The sequence below is a fragment of the Nylanderia fulva genome, unplaced genomic scaffold (assembly GCF_048542155.1).
Source record: "Nylanderia fulva isolate GAGA-0341 unplaced genomic scaffold, ASM4854215v1 Scaffold31, whole genome shotgun sequence".
Classification (NCBI taxonomy): Eukaryota; Metazoa; Arthropoda; class Insecta; order Hymenoptera; family Formicidae; genus Nylanderia; species Nylanderia fulva.
The window spans coordinates 336,542-359,811 of record NW_028190379.1 but is presented as its reverse complement, the minus strand read 5'-3'; the positions used below and the strand labels follow the sequence as shown (position 1 = coordinate 359,811).

The 23,270-nt window shown below is 34.9% G+C and overlaps 1 protein-coding gene across 1 annotated transcript; it reads right to left on the bottom strand.

Annotated features, from left to right (window-relative positions):
• Nucleotides 1-340: 340 nt before the first annotated feature.
• LOC114939088 (uncharacterized) lies at nucleotides 341-22,413 on the bottom strand. Its single transcript, XM_085484725.1, has 5 exons — nucleotides 22,339-22,413; nucleotides 5,901-6,054; nucleotides 5,633-5,816; nucleotides 2,181-2,521; nucleotides 341-822 (listed from the first exon to the last, which is right to left on the bottom strand). Exons 1-5 carry the CDS (start codon nucleotides 22,411-22,413, stop codon nucleotides 359-361), a joined length of 1,218 nt encoding a protein of 405 aa, XP_085340851.1. The 3' UTR covers nucleotides 341-358.
• Between the last annotated feature and the right edge of the window lie 857 nt (nucleotides 22,414-23,270).

Here is a 23,270-nt window from a genome sequence, read left to right as displayed (position 1 = left end):
ACATTACCGCAATTTTTCAAAGAAAGGGAGAAGCAAATAGGGAGATGATAATTACTGATAATTGTGATGTTTCACGTGTTTTAAAGCCACAGAAGCATCTTGTCACGCAATTCCACTTAGAAATTTATTATTGATTATATATATGTATATATATATATATATATATATATATAGAAGAAGTTTTTAGGAGAACTTTATAGACACCATAATTTTTCAAGGGAAGCAAGGCACTTATAAATTTATTCTTAAAAATATATAATTAAAAGAATTTTTGAGAAGAATTTTATAGCCATTGTGATAATTTTGGAAGAGGAAAGCAAGGCAAAAAACTGGTCGATAGTTGTGACGTTTCACGTGTTTATTTGAAACTGATACAGAAGCGACCCGCGTCGCGAAACCCACTTTCGAGAGGACTGACTCCGGACCGTTTCCGGCCGTTCTTTGCCTCTCGGCCCTTTTCAGGCGTCGCCGCCTTCAGGCTCGTGTCACGAGAAGTCAGTCGCACGCTATTGCAATTTAGCGTGAAGTCCAACGCCGCACCTGCGGTGACGGTGCAGCGAGAGGAAGAAGAAGAAGAAGCGTCGTGCTTCACCGAGTCCTTCCTCGCGTTCGACGGACCTTGAAGATCCTTCTTGTCATTCCGTGTCCTCCCTGCCTCCTCTTCCTCCTTCTCCTCTTCCTCCGTTCCGTGACGACACTTCATCGCGATCCGAATCGTGTGAGTCACTTCCGGATCTCCGCTCGCGAGCTCCGCCGATCTTCCGAGATCCTGGGGTACCTCGGAGCATATGCAATCCTCGCCGGCCTCCTGCCGGCTCGGTCCTGAAATTTGATATTGCCACCGGAGAATTTCGTGGTCCACGTGGAGAGTCCCCGAGAAACTCGGTCGGCGAGAAAATTTCGATAGGTCTCGCGAGAGAGACCGGCCTCGAGCGATTTCAAGGTCCGTTTGCGACGATTTCATATACGCGCCCTTGAAATCCGATCTCGATCTTTGAATGGAATCTTCCGTCTTTAGAGAAGCGAGCTACTCCGAAAGATGTTATTCGGGGCGAGCGAGGATGAATATAAGATAACGTCTTGTCATCGATGAAAGATCGGTGATTAAATGTAGATAACACGGAGATATCAATTTTACAGATAACTGAATAAGAAACTAAGTCGGAACTCTCTTTCTAAACGTTTTTCTCTTAGAATTTTTTATTCTGAAAATCATGGTAATCGTGGGTATTTTTTATTGCAGTAAATATTAATCAGAGAAACTTATAAAATTCTCTCTGTGTACAATTGTATAATTATTATAATTATTTTTATTTATTACATATATATTAAATATATAAATTAGGTTTGATTAATTTTACTATGTATATATTAATATTTTTTATTGTGGTAAATATTTCAGAGAAATTCATAGAATGCTTTCAATACCATATTGTCCCACAATTATCATAATTTGTAGGATAAATTCTAAGCAAAACTTCTCTCAGCATATATTATATAATAAAATAAGTAAAGTGAGAACAGAGGGTTCAAATATCTATAGCTAGAAAAATGCGACCCTTCTTTTCCTCCAATAAGTTTCCTTTAACTTAACGCAGGGTTAATTATATGGAATATTACATGTACATTCTATACATTTTTTCTCGGCTTTTTCAAGGAATACGAGCTCGTCCTTTTCTCACCTAAACTTTAATGGAGCCACAACTCTACAACTATTTCTACACCATATCTGATTCTTTTATCTTGTGCAGAGAATAGTATATTGTGTATCAAGTGCGGAAAGTTGACAATTGGTCACGAGTGCGACCACCCTACACGAGTGAACAATTGTCAATCTACACGTGATACAGATACTATTTTGTATTACAAGTGCAGGTAAAGTAACTTTGTGCACGTTTCGTGCGCGAGGTGGCCGATCGCACGTCGCCATCTTGCGGCGGCACGGTGCGGGAATAGCCGTGTTCAAAGTCATTGTCCACGGCTGAAGCCGTGGGCAATGACTTTGAACGCGGCTCAGCCGTAGGCAATGGCTTTGAACGCGGCTTATTCACTCACTGCGTCGTCCCTAGATGGCGGCGTGGGAAATCGGCCGCTTTCCGCACAGAAAACACGCACACAAAGTGCCACTTTGCCTGCACGTGTAATACAAAAAAAATATATATGTATACATATAATCAAACCTTCAATAATGTTTTTCGTGCATTCCTCGAGGGTGGCCAGCGTTTTCGTACATTCCAGAGATCCGCCGTCCTTTTTGTTATCCCGCCGACTTTTCCGGAACACATTGTTCTTTCCGGCGCGACTTTCCTTTTCCCTGTTCTTGCCAGCCTCTGTAACCTTCTTCAGGAACTCATCTAAAATGTCATCCTTGTCGTTCGCGACTTCATCAAGGTCGTTGCGTCTCCAACGCGCGTTTGCTTGAGATTCTATCAAGGGAATCGGCGATTCCGGAAGCTCCAAGGATACTATTGTTAAGAAAGCCGGACTCTCCTTTCGGATTTTCTCCAGCCACGATCTATAGCTAGATATTAATCAAAAATACACACATGTCGAATGGTATATCAAGAAGAAGTTGAAGTCAATTTATTTATAAGTAAACATTATTTTAAAAACTTATTAATAATTATAAAAAAATTATTGGACCGTGTCTTTTAATTCTACGCGCGTTAATAATAATTTCGTTATATACACTTTTATGAAAATAAATATATTTTCTATATTTGAAAAACATTTTTAGCTTTCTTTATGCGAATTTGAATGAAAAATGTTGCAAGATTGTAAAGTTTTTGACACGACAAAGAAATAGAGAAAAATGGCGAGCCGTCCCTTGAGCCGCAGGATTCGCGACAAAGTTAGGAACACTTTTCGTCCCCTTTATTTTGCAATGATCGGTTCATGATGATTGTACGTGAACGGCGCAAAAAAAGCTCGTAATGACAACTGAAAAGGTTATTCGCCTTTCTCAACTTGAGACAACTGGATAACTAGATGTGATTGCGGGACCCTGGAGGGCATCGCGCTTCAAAGAGAAAACGCCGAGAAGGAGGAGGGAACCCAGAGAAAAAGAGAGAGAGAGGAGACCTCGATAAAAAGTACGAGCAAAAGTGATATACGAAGAGAAGGAATCAGTTATCTTGTTTAAAAACAGGATGAAAGGAAAAAAACTTGTAGCATGAAAAAAAGAATAAGATGAGCAATAAGTTATTCGACGATAAAATATTTGAATATAACTTTTGTGCCAGGAACGAAGGAAAAAAAGAAAGAGAGAGAAAGGAGCTGAAAATGGAAAAAGAAATTCTATAAGAAGAATGAATTGGAATAAAGTTCTTGAATTGGGATGTAAGATCGAAAGTGAAAAGTGAAAGAAAACTTGACAGTAAAGTAAAAGCCGAAGAACGAAGGGAAAAAGAAATACGACGGAAGAATCTGCTGAGAAGAAAAGATTCGAAACACGTAAATGTAAATGATGGAAAACACGCGGGGTGGGGAGTAAAGGGGGATGAAAAGGAACGGCGAAAAAATACACGTGAGAGAGTACACGAGGAAGAAGTGTCGAGAGAGCACATTCAAGAAGAAGGAGAGATAGTGAGCCTTGAACTTCGAAAACGAAGGCGCAGGAACAGGCCGAAGAAAAAGATTAAAAGGGAGGCAAAGCGGAGAGAACTGGTTGAAAGAAAGGAGGTCTCGAGAAGATTACGACCTTGAACCGCAAGCTGAACGAGAAGAGAGGATGAAAAAATATAGCGAGAGTAAAAAGACGAGCGCTTCTCGCGCGATATGGAGAACGAAGAAAGACGCGGGAAGAAAGAGAGAGAGAGAGAGAGAGAGGGGAAAAATAATACCCTGGACACACTCTGGAAATAATCATGATGGGAGATGATTCGGTAAATTTATCAATCCGCCGCGCATTTACATTCCTTTCGGAAAGATAAATATTGTAAGTATAAATAAAGCCTACAATAAAAGTATAATTTAGTAGCGTGTTTACGAGAGATTACATTAAGGATAAATTAAAATCAAGTCAGTGCGCGAATGTTTAGGAAGATATATACACTGAATTATTTGAATAAATATTTATTTGACTAACAAATTAGTTATTTGAAATTAATAATATTGATTTGATGTGAAAAGTATTTATTTGACATAAGAAAATCCTTTTCAAAACAGATCAATATTTATTTGTTTTAAATAAATCATGTATTAGGCGGTATTGAAATAAATATTAAGGGAATGCTGTCGTTGTTCTGTTTTACCGATTTTAAGTTAGGTTAGGTTCACTTTTTATTGAATATACAGATTGAAAAATTCTTTACAATGAAAGTACTATTCTTATGTATTAATCTTTCATGTCATCTCTATTGGGAGCGCCATATTTTGTGCACAAATAAACCGCAGAACTTTTGTATTAAATAACTATTGTTATGAGCTGATGCAAGAAGTCGATAAAAAAACTGTAATTTTTTAATTATGAAGAAGAATCTTTTTCAATTTATATAGCCAATAAAAAGAAAAGCCCTTGAACTCAAAGTCGGTAAAACAGTCCTGTTCAGCATCTCCTTAATTCATGAAATAATTTTTTTAATGCATAAACAAGAATTTAAAAAAGCAGGAAAATATAAAGAATGACACGCAATATTCGAAGTAATAACAACAGAGTTCTCGTGTTTTATATGTATTACAATTACTACAGGAAAACAAGGGATGACTTTTGCACAAAAAAAGAAGCAGAGACTCAAACATAAGATTTGCTCGACAGGAAACGAGAGCACGTATAATATAATAACCTCGTTCAGATATCTCGGAGGTCAGATTCACCCTAAAGTTATACGAGGCTGGAAGAGAACGAAGTCGAAGAACTAATGAGAGAAGAGGGAGAAAGTGTGAGATCAAATGTCGATGATAATGACCGATGCTGCTCGTTTTAATGCGCGAGCAGCTTTAATAACTTTACACACAGAGTATCGGGGCTGCGCGCTTAGCTACCCACGAGGCTTTTTCATTAAGTCGCAGTGAGACGACCGTAAAATTTTAGTATGTTTAATTACGGGGGTCCTATATAGGGCGACGTGAGACGCCTCGCTAGAGATGGGACCGTCCTGTGGGATGGTGTTGCTCGTTCTCTTTAGCGCAAGCACGTTAATACATACACGCGGTACGATGTTAATCATTCAATAAGCAGACCCCCGGGATGATTAGTTAACCCTTCCCTTTGAGGTTTAACGTCCCCGACCGAAGCTGGTTTTGCTCGCTCGAGCAGAGCGATAAGAAAATACACATTGGTAGAGGCGAGGGTGACTTTCTTCCTAGAAAAAAAAAATACAACGAAAGGAAAAAAAGAATCGCGTAAACAGCGATAGCGCGATGAAGCGAGAAAACGACGTGTTAAAAATATTCCAAATATAGAATATGGATCCCACGGAAATTCCTCCGCGAAACCAGTTTCTCGACCAATTTAATTGCCGGTCCGTATCGCAAGGAGATCTCTCGGAGAAGGCGAACGAGAGGGTGGGAGAAAAAAGAAGGGAGAAATATCCAACTTGTCAATCATCGTCATCGCGCTACTGTCAGGTTCGTTTGATGCGGGACATCTTCTCCTCGAGGTTTTAGGGTTTCTATTGATCGAGCGTCCTACCTTGAAGAACCTCGCGCCGAGCGCGCGTAGCCGCTACGCGGATGACAGATATGGCGCGCCGGGGACTGCGACCTTGAACCGTACGGTTCCCTCCTTCTCGGGTCCTCGAGCGTCAGGCGCCGAATGTAGAGTCCCGGCACCTCCTCCGCAACGTGATGTCTTCTCCTGTACGAAGCCACAGTGACTAGCCCGGTCGATTCTCACCATCGATCATCCCTCTTCTTTTTTACCGCGAGAGAGAGCCTGAACAACGAGAGAGGAGCCGAACTTGAATTCCAGACGTGCGACCTTGAACCGCGGGGCCGCGCGGTTCTCCTCGTTCCTTTTTCGAGCTGCGGCGGGCTTCGCGTTGTGGCGTCTTCATCGGACGAGTCTGATCCTGCGTCGTTTCCCTCGTTCCTTGTCACTGCCGTTTCCTTTTCCTGAGGGACAGAATCGGAAAATTCGTCGATTGGGGTTGAATTCGAGAGCAATTCGCGCGTTAAATGGTGATCTTCTACCGATTAAAGGGATAAGCGTAACATAGCTTCTCGAGAGATCTGTAATTAATGTGATAAAATCTAGCAGACAGAGTTGAAATATAATTTGTCGAACACAAGACAAGTGTCATATTGATTTTTAGTGATACTTATACACAGTGTGTTTGCTGTTATCTAAATAAAATTATATAGATGATCATCTAGATGAAACTTTGGCATCGTCTTATCTTTATATAGATGATAAAAATATGTATTTTCTACATCCGCATCTTAGATAAAAAAAAAGTGTTATTTTTACTAAATTAAGATAATGAATGATGTTCGGATAATTTAATTTAGGGTCGCGTATAAAAATATTTAAGCAGTAGAACTTAAACAGTAAACGATAAAAATTTATAAATAAAAATATGCATACATATATTTTTATATTCTTTTTATAATTTACATTTTTTTTAATAACTGTGTTTACATAAACGATCTTAAAAATTATTACTTAAAAAAGTATCTAGATGAATTACCATATAATAATTTCATCTTTTATCTAGATATATTTAAAATAATCATCTTCATCTTACCTTAGATGAATTTACAAATTTTTATTTCATCTTTATCTAGCTAATTATAAAATCATGTAAGCATAACACTTCTTATGCAAGATTTATCATACACTGAAAAAAAATTTATTGATTTTGAATAAATATTTATTTCAATACTGTTTAACAAATCATTTATTTGAAACTAATAATATTAATTTGATGTGAAAATATTTATTTGATACATTTTAAATGGATCAAAAGGATCCTTTTAATTTAAGAGAAACATTCTCTAAAGAAATATTCTTTAATTAGATATTTGTAACATGCAAGAATATGAACTTAATGAGATGTTATCAGTATATTATTTGAAATATTATTTATTGTAATAACAAAAAACTGTTTTATAAATAGACATTTGTTATTTTTGCATACAGTACTCTTCACAAGTTTGGAAACACTATATTTTACAGTTAAACGATCGCATGGCAGCGTTCTGTCATTTATAGTATATTGTGTATCAAGTGCGGAAAGTTGACAATTGGTCACGAGTGCGGGGGATGGACGCACGAGCCAAACGCGAGTGCGACCACCCCACACGAGTGAACAATTGTCAATCCGCACTTGATACACACAATATTTTGTATTACAAGTGCAGGCAAAGTGGCTTTGTGCGCGTTTTCTGTGCGGAAAGCGGCCGATTTCCCACGCCGCCATCTAGCAACGGCACGGTGCGGGAATATGCTTTGCCCACGGCTTCAGCCGTGGACAATGACTTTGAACACGGCTATTCCCGCATCGTGCCGCCGCTAGATGGCGGCGTGGGAAATCGGCCGCTTTCCGCACAGAAAACGCGTACAAAGCCACTTTGCCTGCACTTGTAATACAAAATAGTATGTGTATCACTCGCCTTCGGCTCGTGCGTCCATCCTCCGCACTCGTGACCAATTGTCAACTTTCCGCACTTGATATACAATATACTATTACGATTTATTGATACAAAAAATCTATACAGATCTGCCATACGATTGTTCAACTGTAAAATGTAAGGTGTTTCCAAACTTCTGGAGGATATTGTATATGTAAAAGAAAATTAATGAGAAAGAACGGAAGAGGAAAGCACGTGTAAGTCTGTAAGGGAGATGTGGGGGAGTTATCCATCGCTCTCTCTCTCTCTCTTTCTCTTTGTGATCCAGTCGGTCAGTCGAGGCCCCGCGGCAAGTAGCTGACAGTCGTGTGAGCGAAAACTAATCTATTCCACACCTCGGTTACGTTGCCGGGGCCGCGGGAATTAAAATTCAAAATAGCCTGCTAAACAACGCCTTAATGCTGTCCGGTTCTTTTAATGCGGCCCCTCGATCCAGTCTGAGGGAGACGCCGCATCACCACCCCATCTCCCCTATCTCTTCGACCGACACGTCGGACCACCCGCTAATCCAAAACGACCCGGAATCGCACGGCACAAATCTCACGAGATACGATTGACGGACGTGAATAATCAATTGATTCGAGGCCGCTTTCGGTAGCGAGAAAAATCGCTCGAAGACTCACTCGATGCAACAGCCAAACTATAATTATTCCATTAATTATATGTATGTATGTATGTGTTATACGCTGCTTTATATATGTATATAATACACTGAGAGATTGAATAATTATAATAATTTTATATAATAATTGTAATAATTATTTTATATAATAATTATTATAATTAATTTTTAATATAACAATTATTATAATAAATATTTTATATAATAATTATAATAATTATAATAATTTTTAATAAAAATAATATTTTTATTTAAGTATATCAATTTTAATCGAGTACGTTGATTAAATTTAATTATATGTATGTAATAATAAATTATATTTTTAAATTAATTGTAATAAATTAATTTAATAATTAATTATATTATTTTATGTAGATGTAACACATATCACATTATATTATATATATAATATTTTCATTGTTATATAATTCTCCCAAAAAATCTCAGAGGAAGGCTTTAGAAGTGCAAAAACTTTTGACGTAAGCCAATTTAGCCAATCAAACTATAAACTTTTCGTGAGTAAAATGATTAAACGGATCAAGTTTACATCAACTCTGATAAAATACAGCCTTTAACTGCCGAGAAATATAAGCACGTTTGTGTTTAGGAAATTCTCTCATTATATACCCTCTCTTCTTCTTATACTTTTATATTAAAAAAAAAGAAAAAAATTTTAAATATTTTTTATTACGTATAGTTAATTATCAATAATTTTTTGCAATGTGAGACACACTTTGGATAAGGAAACGTCGTAGAAAAATTTACGAGAGACGCGCGAACGGGATCGTAATTCCGCGAGAAAATGTCACCGTAGCAATCACGTGTCTAATCGAACAAAATAATCGGGTCCGTGTGTAACTCGATCCTCACGGAATCTGTGAGGATTCCGTCTCCGCCATGCTCGATTAGCGCGACGAATCGATAATGAGCGCGTTTCAATTTTAATAGTCGTCACAAATCTGTTATCCGGTCGCGTTGAATTAAAAAAGGGGGCGCAATTTTTTCTCGATAATCCGAAGCATAAAAAAAAAAAATAGTCCGAATTCTCGAATGCGAAATTAAATTATGCCGCTCGGACACGTGTCGTGAATTTAAATTTAAATTCAATTCTCTTGTTATATATAGCCCCCTCTTTCTCCCTCTATTTTTTGATCGTATATTTTTGCGATCGTTAAAATTTATTTAAGTCTCGCGAGGTCGAAAAATCGCCGAAATTCGCGGGCGGAAATAAAATAAGAAAAAATAAAAAACCGGCCCCCGGGTGGCATTTATGTAGAAATGAATAGAACGAGTCTCTCTTTCCAGTTGAGAAATCTGAAACAATCTTCTCGGGGACAGACATTTCGTCGCCATTAATTCTTCAAGAAAAAAAAGAGAAACGGAGATTTCTATTTCGCGGTTTTGAAAAAAAAAAAAAAAATGTAATCATCTAACGCAGTGTCATATCCTTCCTTATATTAACGTCGAGCTTTTATACCGGGATTCAATCGTGGGTGGAATCTAAATACCAGAAACCAGGCACGTAATAAGATACAAAGACGCGCGCGGGAGAAGAAATAAAGAAGAAGAAAAAATGATACACACGTACACGGACACACAAAGAGAATAGAGAGAGACGCTGATTTCTTCGCGGAATATGTTTACGCTAAAAGCACGCTCGGGTGGAAAAAAAAGGATGAAAACCGCAAACTGCTTAACGAGTTCCGCGCTCCCCCGCGTTGTCTTTTCTCTCATCTACAATGCGCATATATGTGCATGAAAAGAGAGAAAGAGAAAGAACGCTTGTCTTTTTTTTTTATTTTTTTTATTTTTTTTTTTTTTTAGCAAATCTGGACCAATAAGCGCACTTTTAATTAGAAAAGATAGATCTTGAATTGGAGAGCTATAATTATTATTGTGAGAACATTAAAAAGAAATAAAATATAAGAGAAGCAACTTTCAGGACGGGAAAAAATATTAAATTAGTTGGTTTATTAGAAGTATATACATTTCATCATCACTTGAGAGAAATTAATTTGTATTGAGAAAAAAGTTTTGAAGATTTTGAATTTTTTCTTATATAGTCTTCTTTGACAGATTATATAGCTTGAATACTTGATTTCTTTCATTTTGTTTTTATTTTCTATATAATGATCTTTTTCCTGTATATGTTTAGTAGATATGTCAAATTTGAAGATAATTTTTCTTTCAAGGAAAGGCCATAAGGATTTGAACGATATTGTCTAAATTATGAGAAACAATTTCTCTCTAACAAGTGTCTCTGAACGTAAATCTTTGTTTTAAACTTTCAGTTTAAATTTAAAAACTAAACAGTACATCAATTTTTTAGATAGTATCTCTCTTTTCTCTATAATTTATTTTATAATCAAAAACTCAACTAAAAAAACATAAAGAAGCTTATAATTACATTGCTAAGATAATTATAATAATTGAAGAATACAGGAGAATATTCTATATATAATATATATATATATGCTTTTTATATTTTATCGTAATATTAATTTAGACATAAAAAAAAAAATTTTTTTTAAACGAAAATTCAACATATTCGCATTAAAAAAAAACATTACAGAAACATATAATAAATATTGTGATATAAGAGAAACAGAATTAGAAATGGAATAAATTTGTAAAACTCTCCAAGAGGAAGTATGGTAGAATGATATTAAAAGGGAGAGAAAAATATTTCGCTGTCTTAGATTATAACGTTATTACGAGCGAACTTTTGCGCGGTACTGTATTTCGGGGTATCTCGCGAGGGTATCTCGCTACATCCGCGATCCCACGACGACCTGGACCCTGGACACGCACCAACACGCTGTACGAGAGCAGTCGTGTACGACCCCCGGGCGAATTTTAATTTTCACGAGCACGGGCGCCCGTGTATTGTCATTAGACGGTCCGGGGATGGGACGAGAATGAGAGAGAGAGACGAGGAAACAGAGATGCCGGAGAGAGGAAAGGCTCAAGGTGGAAAGTCAAGCCACGAGTTATGGGGGGTTGGGGAAAAGGGGGACAAGGCGGTGTTATTAGATTTCTTGCAAATTACTCGCGTCCCATTAACGAGTCCCATCTGTCTGGATTATCCGGACGGCTCGGGCGAGCCTCGCGATTTAGAGCGCCCCCCCCCTGCCCCCCTCCGGTCCCCCCTTTTTTTCTTTCCCTTCTCTTCTTGTTTCTTCGCTCACGCGAAGAAACGGCCTAGACGCCAGTCAAATTGATATTTGTTCAGAGCGAACGCACTGGCAAGTCAAAGTTGGGAGGTTGGAAGGGGTAATCGATTGATGGATAGTTCGATGGGGGGCGTTTTATGGATCGCAATTTTCTTAATTTCGGATTACGTTTGGATATATCGAGATTCGTGTTCGCGTAATTCCCCAGGTAGCAAGCGTACGTCATTTTAAGGGGATCCTAAACGTTCTTGGGTTTCAGTCCTGTTTTATCGACGAAATGTGAGATTAGAACTATAAATTTATTATAGTCTCATATATCTAGGTTGCAGAATTATAAATTCAAGAATTCAAGAATTCTGCAACCTAGATATATGGGACTATATAGATTGATAAATCTTTTTCCTGTACACAAATTAAAGTATTAATATTAACAAATTGCGAAGTGCTCTAATTTCAGGTAAAAACAATCCAATAAATAGAGTTACAGTTGAATCTAACCTTACATTTTTGGGGGTAATTGATTGATGGATAGTTCGATAGGGGGGCGTTTTATGGATCGCAATTTTCTTAATTTCGGATTACGTTTGGATATATCGGGATTCGCGTTCGCGTAATTCCCCAAGTAGCAAGCGTACGTCATTTTAAGGGGATCCTAAACGTTCTTGGGTTTCAGTCCTGTTTTATCGACGAAATGTGAGGTTAGAACTATAAATTTATTATAGTCTTATATATCTAGGTTGCAGAATTATAAATTCAAGAATTCAAGAATTCTGCAACCTATTATAGATATATAAGATTATATAGATTGATAAATCTTTTTCCTGTACAAATTAAAGTATTAATATTAACAAATTGCAAAGTGCTCTAATTTCAGGTAAAAACAATTCAATAAATAGAGTTACAGTTGAATCTAACCTTACATTTTTGGGGGTAATCGATTGATGGATAGTTCGATAGGGGGGCGTTTTATGGATCGCAATTTTCTTAATTTCGGATTACGTTTGGATATATCGGGATTCGCGTTCGCGTAATTCCCCAGGTAGCAAGCGTACGTCATTTTAAGGGGATCCTAAACGTTCTTGGGTTTCAGTCCTGTTTTATCGACGAAATGTGAGATTAGAACTATAAATTTATTATAGTCTCATATATCTATAAATTCAAGAATTCAAGAATTCTGCAACCTAGATATATGGGACTATATAGATTGATAAATCTTTTTCCTGTACAAATTAAAGAATTAATATTAACAAATTGCGAAGTGCTCTAATTTCAGATAAAAACAATCCAATAAATAGAGTTACAGTTGAATCTAACCTCACATTTTGTCGATAAAACAGGACTGAAACCACAGACTTCTCAAGGACGTCTCCTTAACGTCGAATGAATAACGTCATTTTGACGTTCAATGACGTCAGTTAACTACTTGGGTCCATTGCGATGGAATAAAAGATTCTTCCGGTTCAAAGATGAGAGAATATTTGCGCAACTTTTTTAAAAAAGGGAAGAAACAGTTTGTTCGCGATCCGAGAAAAAATCGCATGCCGTAAGGGAGACTTAAGAGAGCGAACGGACGTTTGAATAAATTCGCCGGCCGGGCGGTCCACGTAGCCGAATTAAATCAGTCCCCAGCAGAAGTCGGGGAGGACCTGCGTGAGGTGGACCACCCAGGTGATCGTGAGGTCCGCGATATCGTATCGATCTTCGCCGTGACCCGAAACGCGAGGGTGCGACGAAGACGACGAGATGGGGAAAGAAGGGAGGGAGAGAGAGAGAGAGAGGGGACGAGAAAAAAACAAGGCAATTTCCGAAAGGAAACACGTGAAATCGATAGTCACCGACTTCCCCTCGACGATTTTACGATTTTCTTGCCGCGGAAAAGTCACAACCGAGACGCGATACTACTGCCCCCTTCCTTTTTTCCCCATTTCGAGGCGAGGGTGTAAGGATTGGAGATTGGAAAACCTCGAAATGGGCTCGCGTTAAAATTCCCACACACATCGTGATGTCTCTCCGAGGCACGTTTATTTCCCTTGAAGCATGGGCGTCCGCAGGATTTTTTCCAGGAGAGAGCATAATTAATTTTTCTTTATTTTTTGTTCTTTCTTAATTCTTTTAAATTTTATTTTTTTTATATTAAATATACAAATCAATTCCAGTGTTTGTTCAAAAGGAGAGCAAATGTTTAATTTTTTACTGATTCCAAGGAAGAAACAGATGCTCTCTCTTGCTCCCCATGCCTTGAAGAAAGACGAGGAATATTAGGACGTCATACGTCGTGTCGTGCGAATCTAACCGGGACGACGTTCTACCGTATTTGCGCCCCAATTCGCAATTTCTGGTACAGTTAGTTCCTGTTACGGCAATTAGTGCGAGCGCAGCGGAAGCTAAACATAGGTATATCCGGGGTCTGGCGACTCACGCGATTCATATTCGCCTGAATTTATCTGGCGATGGCATGCACGTGTTCCGACATCACGTATTGACGCGTATTCGATGTTAAACCTTGTTTCACGGAAGATAATTCAGAGACATTTCAACATGGTGCGGAAGAGTTCGATGTTTCTTTTTAATTTATAGGTATTACATGATTCTTATTAGATGCAATCCGGGTTAAAAATCAAAAATATCGAAAGTGGTTCTCGTATATAAAAAAGAAAGTTGTTTTTATATAATAGTTTTATCTTAGCATAAAAAATGTTTTTACATTATCTTATATATATATATATATATATATATATATATATATAAGATATATATATATATATATATATATATATATATATATATGTATATATAATATATCTCGTTTCGTGCACGATTATTTTAGAGATGTAAAATCAACTTACATCCCTGTTGAACATACGTGAATGTGTAATTAAGTGGAGTCCAAAATGTGTTACATTATAAAGGCCGTAAAACAAAAAAGACAATCCAATTATTGCGTTTTAGAGATTGCAGGAAAAAAAACAATACGATTTATGTAAACTCAATATCGAAGATTTCGTCATTAATTTATCGAATTTAAAGCATTCTTTTAGCGATTTATATTACATATTAACATATTCATATACTTTTAATTATATAAATTATTTTATTAATATATTTTCTTCAATTTTCTAAATACTATATATTTTATTTAAAATATTTAAGTTTATTCCTACATTATAAGTATTTATTGGGGGAATTTTAGAATAATTGTGAGAGAGTATCTCTTATTCTTTATTGATTATATATTTAAATGACTCATTCGATATAAATTTATTTGTTATAATAATTGAATAATATCTCACAAGTTTTATCAAATTTATTTATCCCAAAATTATTCTACAAGAGAGTGATAATCTTTTTTTACTCGATTTATATTACATTATTACTTTCAAGGGCTCATTTTTATCTCGATTTGCGGTTCAAATCAATAATGCACCGTATTATCTTAGGATGCTGCCGTTGTTCTGTTTTACCGGCTTTAAATTAAGTTAGATTCACTTTTTATTGTGATTATACAGATTAAAAAATTCTTCATAATAAAAGTATTATTCTTCTGTATTATTTTTTTATAGCATATCTATTGGGAGAGCCATATTTTGTGCACAAATAAACTGCAGAACTTTTGCATTAAATAAGTATTGTTATGAGCTGGTGCAAGAGGCCGATAAAAAACTGTAATTTTTTTATTGTTTTTTTATACGAAACTACAGCGCTCCCCATTCATTATTATGAGTAGTTTAATTGTGGAGAACGATCTTTTTCAATCTGTATAGCCAATAAAAAGAAAAGCCCTTGAACTCAAAGTCGGTAAAACAGTCATGTTCAGCATCCCCTTAATCGATCTCGTCCAACGACATCCATTCGCGATGAGAGAACAGATGAATCCCGAAATCTCAAAATCCCCGTCCGTGCGACTCCCGAATCTGTCGGACACGGATTTATTTATTCGATCCGAGGCCGAGGGGCATCGATCGGATCCAGTCAGAACCACAATCACCAGCCGCGAGAGAGAAAGAGAGAACGATATATTGCATACACACACACACACACACACATTGTAGAGCCGCTCGTTCTCTCGCGCGAACTTGATCGTCGCGCCGACTATGTAATTTCGATTCGCTGTTCCGCGAATCTCGCCGATAATTGGCCAAATTGGCAATCCTGCCAATCAATCGCTAAATATCAAGGATAGCGCGATCGCTCGCTCGCTCGCTCGCTCTCGCGCTTTCGGACGCGATATCTCGCTCCTGTCATCCTTCTGCTCCGGCTGGCTCCAGCACGTATAAATCCAGTCGAAAGATTTCCGGGAAATAAAAAGGCGGCGGCGAGACCGACGTCTTACGCAACGCGATTTGTCCCGATATCCGATGCTCGCCGCCTTTGTTTCGCCCGCCGCGGCCTGTAGTTTCGTAAAACTGAATGTATAGGTCGATAAATGCAAGATATTGATGTTAAAAAATCAGCCTGAAAAAACGGATATTTTATGCCAGAATAGAACACGATATCGCATTTAAAAAAAAAAACATAATTATTGTCCTTTATAATATAATAATTACAAGGATAATAATTAGAAAAAATTGATGCTGGTTGCGAATTTTTTTTAAGTAAAATAGAATTAAAATATACATATATAGTCTCTTATCTCATTCTATCCTATAATATCTTAAAAATAAATAATAATAATAAATATTTTAAAAATAAACAAATCAATAAAAGAAAAAAATATTTTAAGAAATAATTTAGCACGTCTTTGATTTAGTCAAACTTTCGATCTTTATTTTCATTAAATCTAAACAATAAATCACAACTTTTTTTATTAAAAAAAATCAAGTTAATTATTATAAAATTTGACAGGACGTTATTGTGCATGGTATTATTCCTATAAAATTTAATTCTGAAAATAATTATGGAAACAGTATACCATATCTTTTTATTAGGGTTCAGGAATATAAATGAAACATCAATCGAATGTTTTGTAAAAATTGAGATAAATTGATGGTTCAATAGAAATTACAGTTTTTGCTGTAGATCTGTTGAGAAATCGATAAGATCGCTGATCTTGACACATGTGTGTTCTCTATCTATTTTTAATTTATTTCGATCCCACACGCGGCGGCCTCTCGCTTCGACGAATTTGTGAATTTCGGGAAGGAAACATGGCCCGGGGGAAACTCTCTGCGAGAAATTGGACGAACTATCTAGAATCTGAGACGATATTTTTTGGGAGAGAAAAATCTTGAAAGGGTGACTCGATTGCGATTTCGTGAAAAATAACGAGATTTGCATTTAAAAGAAATGAATAAAAGCGTATTTAGAAATGTGTATTTTGAATGTACAGAGTGTTTGTTAATGACCTTTCAAGTACAAACAGAACGAATTAAATCGGACAAAAAGGTTCTTTATTATTTTACGATCTTTACAATAATGAAAAATTAATTAAAAAAGATTAGCCAATTTACCCAACGAAAAGAGACATCCTAATGTTGTCAGACACCCCGTATACCTAATCTGATATGTCAAAACTCTAACAGGATTAAAATTTTTCGGTTTAGTGAATGCAGGAATCGTATTAAGCGAGATAATATATCTAAAAATGACTCAACTAATAAAATAAAAAAAAAATATATATATATATATATAATCTCATATATATTAATTATATGAAATAATTTTTTCATATGTCTAAATATTAAAAAAAAAATTAAAGCTACAAAAAATACATGTTTAAAATATTTGAAATGTTCTAGAAAATCAAATGTATCATTTATAAACTATATTGGTCAGATTGTTATATTATTTATTCTATTAAAATATAAATAAACTCTGATCTGATCATTCAGTTCAAAGAAATTATAATTTTAACAAAAGTTTATCAAAAGTAATTATAATTTTATTAAAAACTACAAACAATTAAAAATTGCGTTCCAAACACATAAAAAGCATGAAAATTCAAATTTATTTAATACATTTATTTAATAAAAAATACCGAAAAAAAATAATGTAATAAATATGTAAATATATATGAGAAAAAAATTACACTCGAATATGATAACTTAATGAGAAAAAAGAATATAAAGATAAATGGTTCTGCCATATGATTTCGCAACTGCTCTTTAAAATTCTCAATGTCACAACGTCTCGCTTTCAGCGAATACGATCGGTCGATTAGTTGATCGGTCAGTTGAGTGTCACGTTTCCTCATTTAACGGAACAATGGTTTTAAATAAACACATTTAAGGCAGCGCAAAAAAAGCAATATCCTCTTTCTTCTCGCACGCAGATTTGCCAGTTTTTGTCGCCTAATAATTATAGAACTCGCGAACCTCGGCTATGCAGTCGATTTTCGAGAAACACGTTTTTTTCATGGTCAACAGTATCGCTGATACAATGTAAAAATCATCAATAACATCGGACAGTTTGACGTTTTTTCATACTAATAACACGTGAAAAAAAGCCGCCAATCACGCAGACTATGTTGCGCAGATCGATGACTTGCACGATGCAGATAAAGTCATAATAACACGCAACAGAGCGCAATTTCGCTCTTGTTTTTCAAATAGTTAGCATCCACGCGATCATCACAATATGAATGACCTGGCAAAATTCTCACAAATATTAACAAGAAATCGTCTGATTCTTGAAACTGTCGCTATATCTACTGAATTTATAATCGTACGATTAAGTAATATAATTTACAGTAATTATAGTACAATTAATAATAATACATATTTAAACAATTGATATTAACTTGGAATGTATCATTGTCTAGAATTCTTAAATTCAGAAAATTAATATATTTTGTATCTCTGAATTCATATATCTATTCACATTAATTCGAAAAATTAGAGTTTTGCATTAAATGTCTGTCGTAAAATATTTGTAAGATTTAAAAAAATTTTACTTTGGTTCAAAATGTTAATTATGTAAATAAATGTTAATGATGTAAAGTTGTGTCGCTAAATGAAAAAAAAAAATCTAAATCTAAATTTACATTAAAAATCCCGCAAAACAAAATATTTTATAATAATATTTTTCGATTCTCTATTCTCCCTGTCTCCTTTTTTTAAATATTAAATTAGAATATTATACAATTTGTTTATTCTATTTTTTCCAAAACTGAATAAAGCAATTAAAGTAAATTAAAGGAAATAATTCTTGATATTTTTCCGTTACAGAATTGAACAGGAATTTTATAAAATTTTTTCTTACTTTGGAATTAAATCAGAATTTTGATTCAAAATTCTGATATAATTCTGATTAAATCGTGAAATATTGATACTGTCACATATTAATACAAAATTTTGATTAAAATAATTTATATCAAGAATTTCGTATTTGCTCTATATAACTAATTCCAATATTCTAATAATTAAATATAATTAAAACAATTATTATTTTAAATTATATTTTAATAAATAATTGCAATCGATATTTTTAAATCAGTAATTTCAATAACATATATATATTTACGTACCGATTTGACCCATTTATCTCTTCGTTAACTAGCGCAGAAGACACTTCTTGACCCCGTAAAATATTCTTGGAATTCTTTTCTATGCCAACAGCTGATCGACAGGTATCGAGAGGGAGCTCCAGGACTGAAAAGCGACGACGCGACCTTGCCGTCGATAAGACTGTCGATGTATCGGGACGAGGAAACGCGAAAGGGAGAGAACGATGCGATCAAAAAATGAGGGTTGCGTCGTGAGTCACGTCTGAGCACGGACTGGCGTGCTCGGCCCTCGGCGTGCTGCCACCCTCGCTCGGCCTCCTAGTATTATCGAATGCTCTCTCCGGCTGCACACACCTGCCGGCATTTCGATATATACCTACGTATATCCTGTATACACGCTCGAGGAATATGCAACAATTTTCGCGGGACACCATTGGATTAGATCATCTCCGAAATATTTTTTCCGTCTGTACGCAGCTTTGAAAATTCAGAAGATCCCACGCGAAAATATTCTTCATTGGTCTTTAGTATCTTTAGTGATTTTCATTGAAATAATGTTTTTTTTTATTTTTTTATTATCACTTTAATATAATATAATATAATATATAATATAATATAATATATAATATATAATATAATATAATATATGATATATAATATATAATATAATATAATATATAATATATAATATAATAATATTATATATAATATTATAATATATTTAATATATAACATATAATATATAATATAATAATATGTTTGAAGAATTTTTAGGTTCTCTATATTAAAGGTTCTCTATATTAAATATATATTAGAGACATTAAAATGAAGAAATTACGAGCCGCGTCAAATGTCATTTGAATCATTTTCGTGCCGTCAACCGTAAAACGTAGTCGCGACATCACGAAACTTGACCGACTTTGAGACTCCCCTTCTCTCTCACGCGACAGCGGGATAATAATTATTACAATTAGGGTGGTGGGTCGGGGTGGGCTTGCAGCGGACGCTGTAAACTTTCAGCAATAATTTACAGGGCTTTTAGCGACTTGGCAGGAAGCAAGCCGCTAACTCGAGACTTACGGAGCTCGGGCTTTTCCCAAATTGCACGGCTCGTCGCATGATAGTCTATTTAACATCCCGGAATTAACTTTACATTATTTACGGCATTGTGATTTTTGCTCATCAACGAAACGTTCAATGTCTCAAAGGTCTCTCTGCGTCTCTTTATGTCCGGCTGCGAAAGAAAGTCAAATGCGACGATACATAAATAATTTATGCAATAAAATTTTCAAGATGCGAGATGAACCTTGGTAATACAAAAGTCAATTATTTTTACTTATTAAGGGGATGCTGCCGTAGTTCTGTTTTACCGACTTTAAGTTAGGTTAGGTTCACTTTTTATTGAATATACGGATTGAAAAATCCTTCACAATGAGAATATTATTCTTCTGTATTAATCTTTCATGTTATCTCTATTGGGAGCGCCATATTTTGTGCACAAAGAAACTACAGAACTTTTGTATTAAATAACTATTGTTATGAGCTGATGCAAGAAGTCGATAAGAAAACTGTAATTTTTTTTAATTGTAGAGAAAGATCTTTTTCAATCTACATAGCCAATAAAAAGAAAAGTTCTTGATCTCAAAATTGGTAAAACTGTCATGGTCAGCATCCCCTTAATTAAATTAATTACCACAGCATACATTTTTTGGAATCCCGAATTTATTTTCCAAAAACAAACTTTATTTATACCTATCTCATACATTCACCATTTATAATTGATAATTATTATTTAAAAATAAAAGAAGTTGTGTCATCAAAATAATTATCAAAAATTACCTAAATTTCACAAAGTTCATACATATAAAATATTTTAACTATCTTGTATGTTGATACACTTAATTCTAACAGTAAGATAAGGATGCACCGCAGCTTTCGGCTAGTTTTCGAGGAAAAAGAAGGAAAAAAATCGCACAATAAAGCCACGTGAGCGTAAAACGAAGGTCCCTGTCCGCTGTCCACCACCGCATTATATATGTGTACATATACGTGATATTATGATAACACAGTAGGCGTCGTTTATGCCGAGCAAGAGAGAGACTCTCTCTCTGTATAGGGCACGTAACTACCGTATACCTCGTGTATTCCGCGTTTTTAGGACTCGTAGCTACGTTGAAACACGAGTCGCGTGAGAGACGCCTTTCCCTTTCTCAATTCGATCGGCTAATTATAATTGCACGAGGGTCGACGGGATGTTACCGTAGGAATGTTCAAGATAGGCAGGAGAAGAGAAGTGATTATGGCGCGCGCATAATTGCGAAACTGAAGAAAATTAATGCCGACACGGTATGTGTGTGTGTGTGTGTGCGTATCTTACGCTGCTGAAACGGAGACTAATTTATCTTCTTTACGTCTATATGTGATACATGTGTGTTCCTTTCGTTGTTTAGTTAGATTGAATATAATGATAATGCAAAAGAGATAAAATGTCCGACTTATCTCTAATAATATTTTGCAAAATTTATTGATTATCCCACGTTTGAATAAACGAGAAAATGATGAACATACGTAATTTTAGATTTTTTCTTGACAATTTTTGAAGATCTTTCATGGGTATTTTTTTATAATTATTTCGATGATAAATACCTACTTTTTCAATTTTAAATACTGTAATAATAATTATCAATTAGAATTGAAGACTGAAAGAAAGGCACAAATAAATTTATTTTTGGAGGATACTTTGAGATTTTAAAAAGTGCATTGGTAATTAATTTTTAATTAAGTAATTAATGAAACGAGAAAATAATGAAAATACATAATTTCAGAATTTGTCTTGACAAATTTTGAAGATCTTTCATGTGGGTATTAATAATTTTTAAATAAATCATATAAAATACTAAAACTTCATAATTTTTTAATAATTATTTCGATGATAAATACTTTGTCAACTTTACTAATTATTAATTAGAAATGATATAAGTAAAGTTTATTTTTGAAGGATACTTTAATGTTCCAAAAATGCATTGGTAATTAATTAATATAATAAAGTTACTAATTTCTCTTTTAGATACAAAATTTTTTAAACATTTTTTAAAAATATTATAATATTTTTAATATTTAAGAGTAGTAATGTATTTAAGAGTAATGTATTTAAGAGTAGTAATGTATTTAAGAGTAGTAAGGCAGGAGTTTGGAGAAAATCTTATCTATTCGGAAATAACGTGAAGATAATTGCGTTCCCTTATAAAGTGTGCAATAGGAACAGAAGGAATGTAGGGAAGATATATACATGTACATATAAAGCGAGATAGGAGCGTCGGTTAGCGGCTCTTATCATCGATCGCACGGCGAAGTTGAACCGCGAAATGAGCCAAACGAGATCGATATAGCTAACACCAGGGCAATCTACGTGCTGCCAAGTGGCGCGATTCGCGCGATAATTGCTTGCGAACTGGCAAACCACCCTCTCTCTCTCTCTCTCTCCTTTTCACCTACTTATTCTCTTTCTCTCTCAGCCACCTATCACTCACGCGCTCGTTCGCGACTGTTCGTTTTACTGACAATTCGAGCCCTCGAGAACCAGAGCCTGGCACGAAGAGCTCCATAACCCAAATCGCTTTCTTCGACTAACGTGTGGATCCTTCTTATCTCGATGTTCAATGAAAACTTTGCCCCCTCGATAATCGATAATATCTGAAGAAGCGTAGAGTTTTCTTTTGATTGAAGCTAATGACGTAATTTAGGATTTAAAAGATATGGAAATTCTCTTTATCAGATCCTGGAGCTTGCAACAATTTATTCTTTGCGAAGATGTATCGAACAATTTGAAATCTTTACATTTCTACAGAATAACCTGATTGCATTAACATTATTGATTTTTGTTTTGTAAGAATAATTATTTAAATATCGATTAAATTTGAGAAATTCAAACTCTAATAAATTCGTAATTTTTTCTTAAATCTTATTTATGAATAAAGGTCGCTATTTTCAGAAATTATGGAAGGGATGAAATTTCGAGAATACGTGTAAGAGTGTTTTAATAAATTATATTTTTGTTTGCTGTCTGAATTTATCCTAAAAAGACAAAATTAAAATATCTTAAAAATTATTTCAATTATTTTATTTATTTACAAAAGTAGTGTAAAATAATTTTATAGTAAAAAAACTTGTTTTAACTTGAAACTTCATAAATGCAACAAGTGCGAGCACAGTTGATAAATAATTATTAATTTATACATTTATATATTGTATAATTATTCATTATATTTAATTAACTATATAAAAAAATTATATCTTGTTAAAGAAATTAATTTCTCTCTAAAAATTTGTTGTGTGCGAATAATAAAATAAGCACAAAAAATAGCTCAGCTTTCAGGGGGTTGATTTTACACACTGAGTAAAATTTATTTCGAGCAGTAAATAAAAATAACGTTGCTTACACAGACACTCATGCTCATAGTTC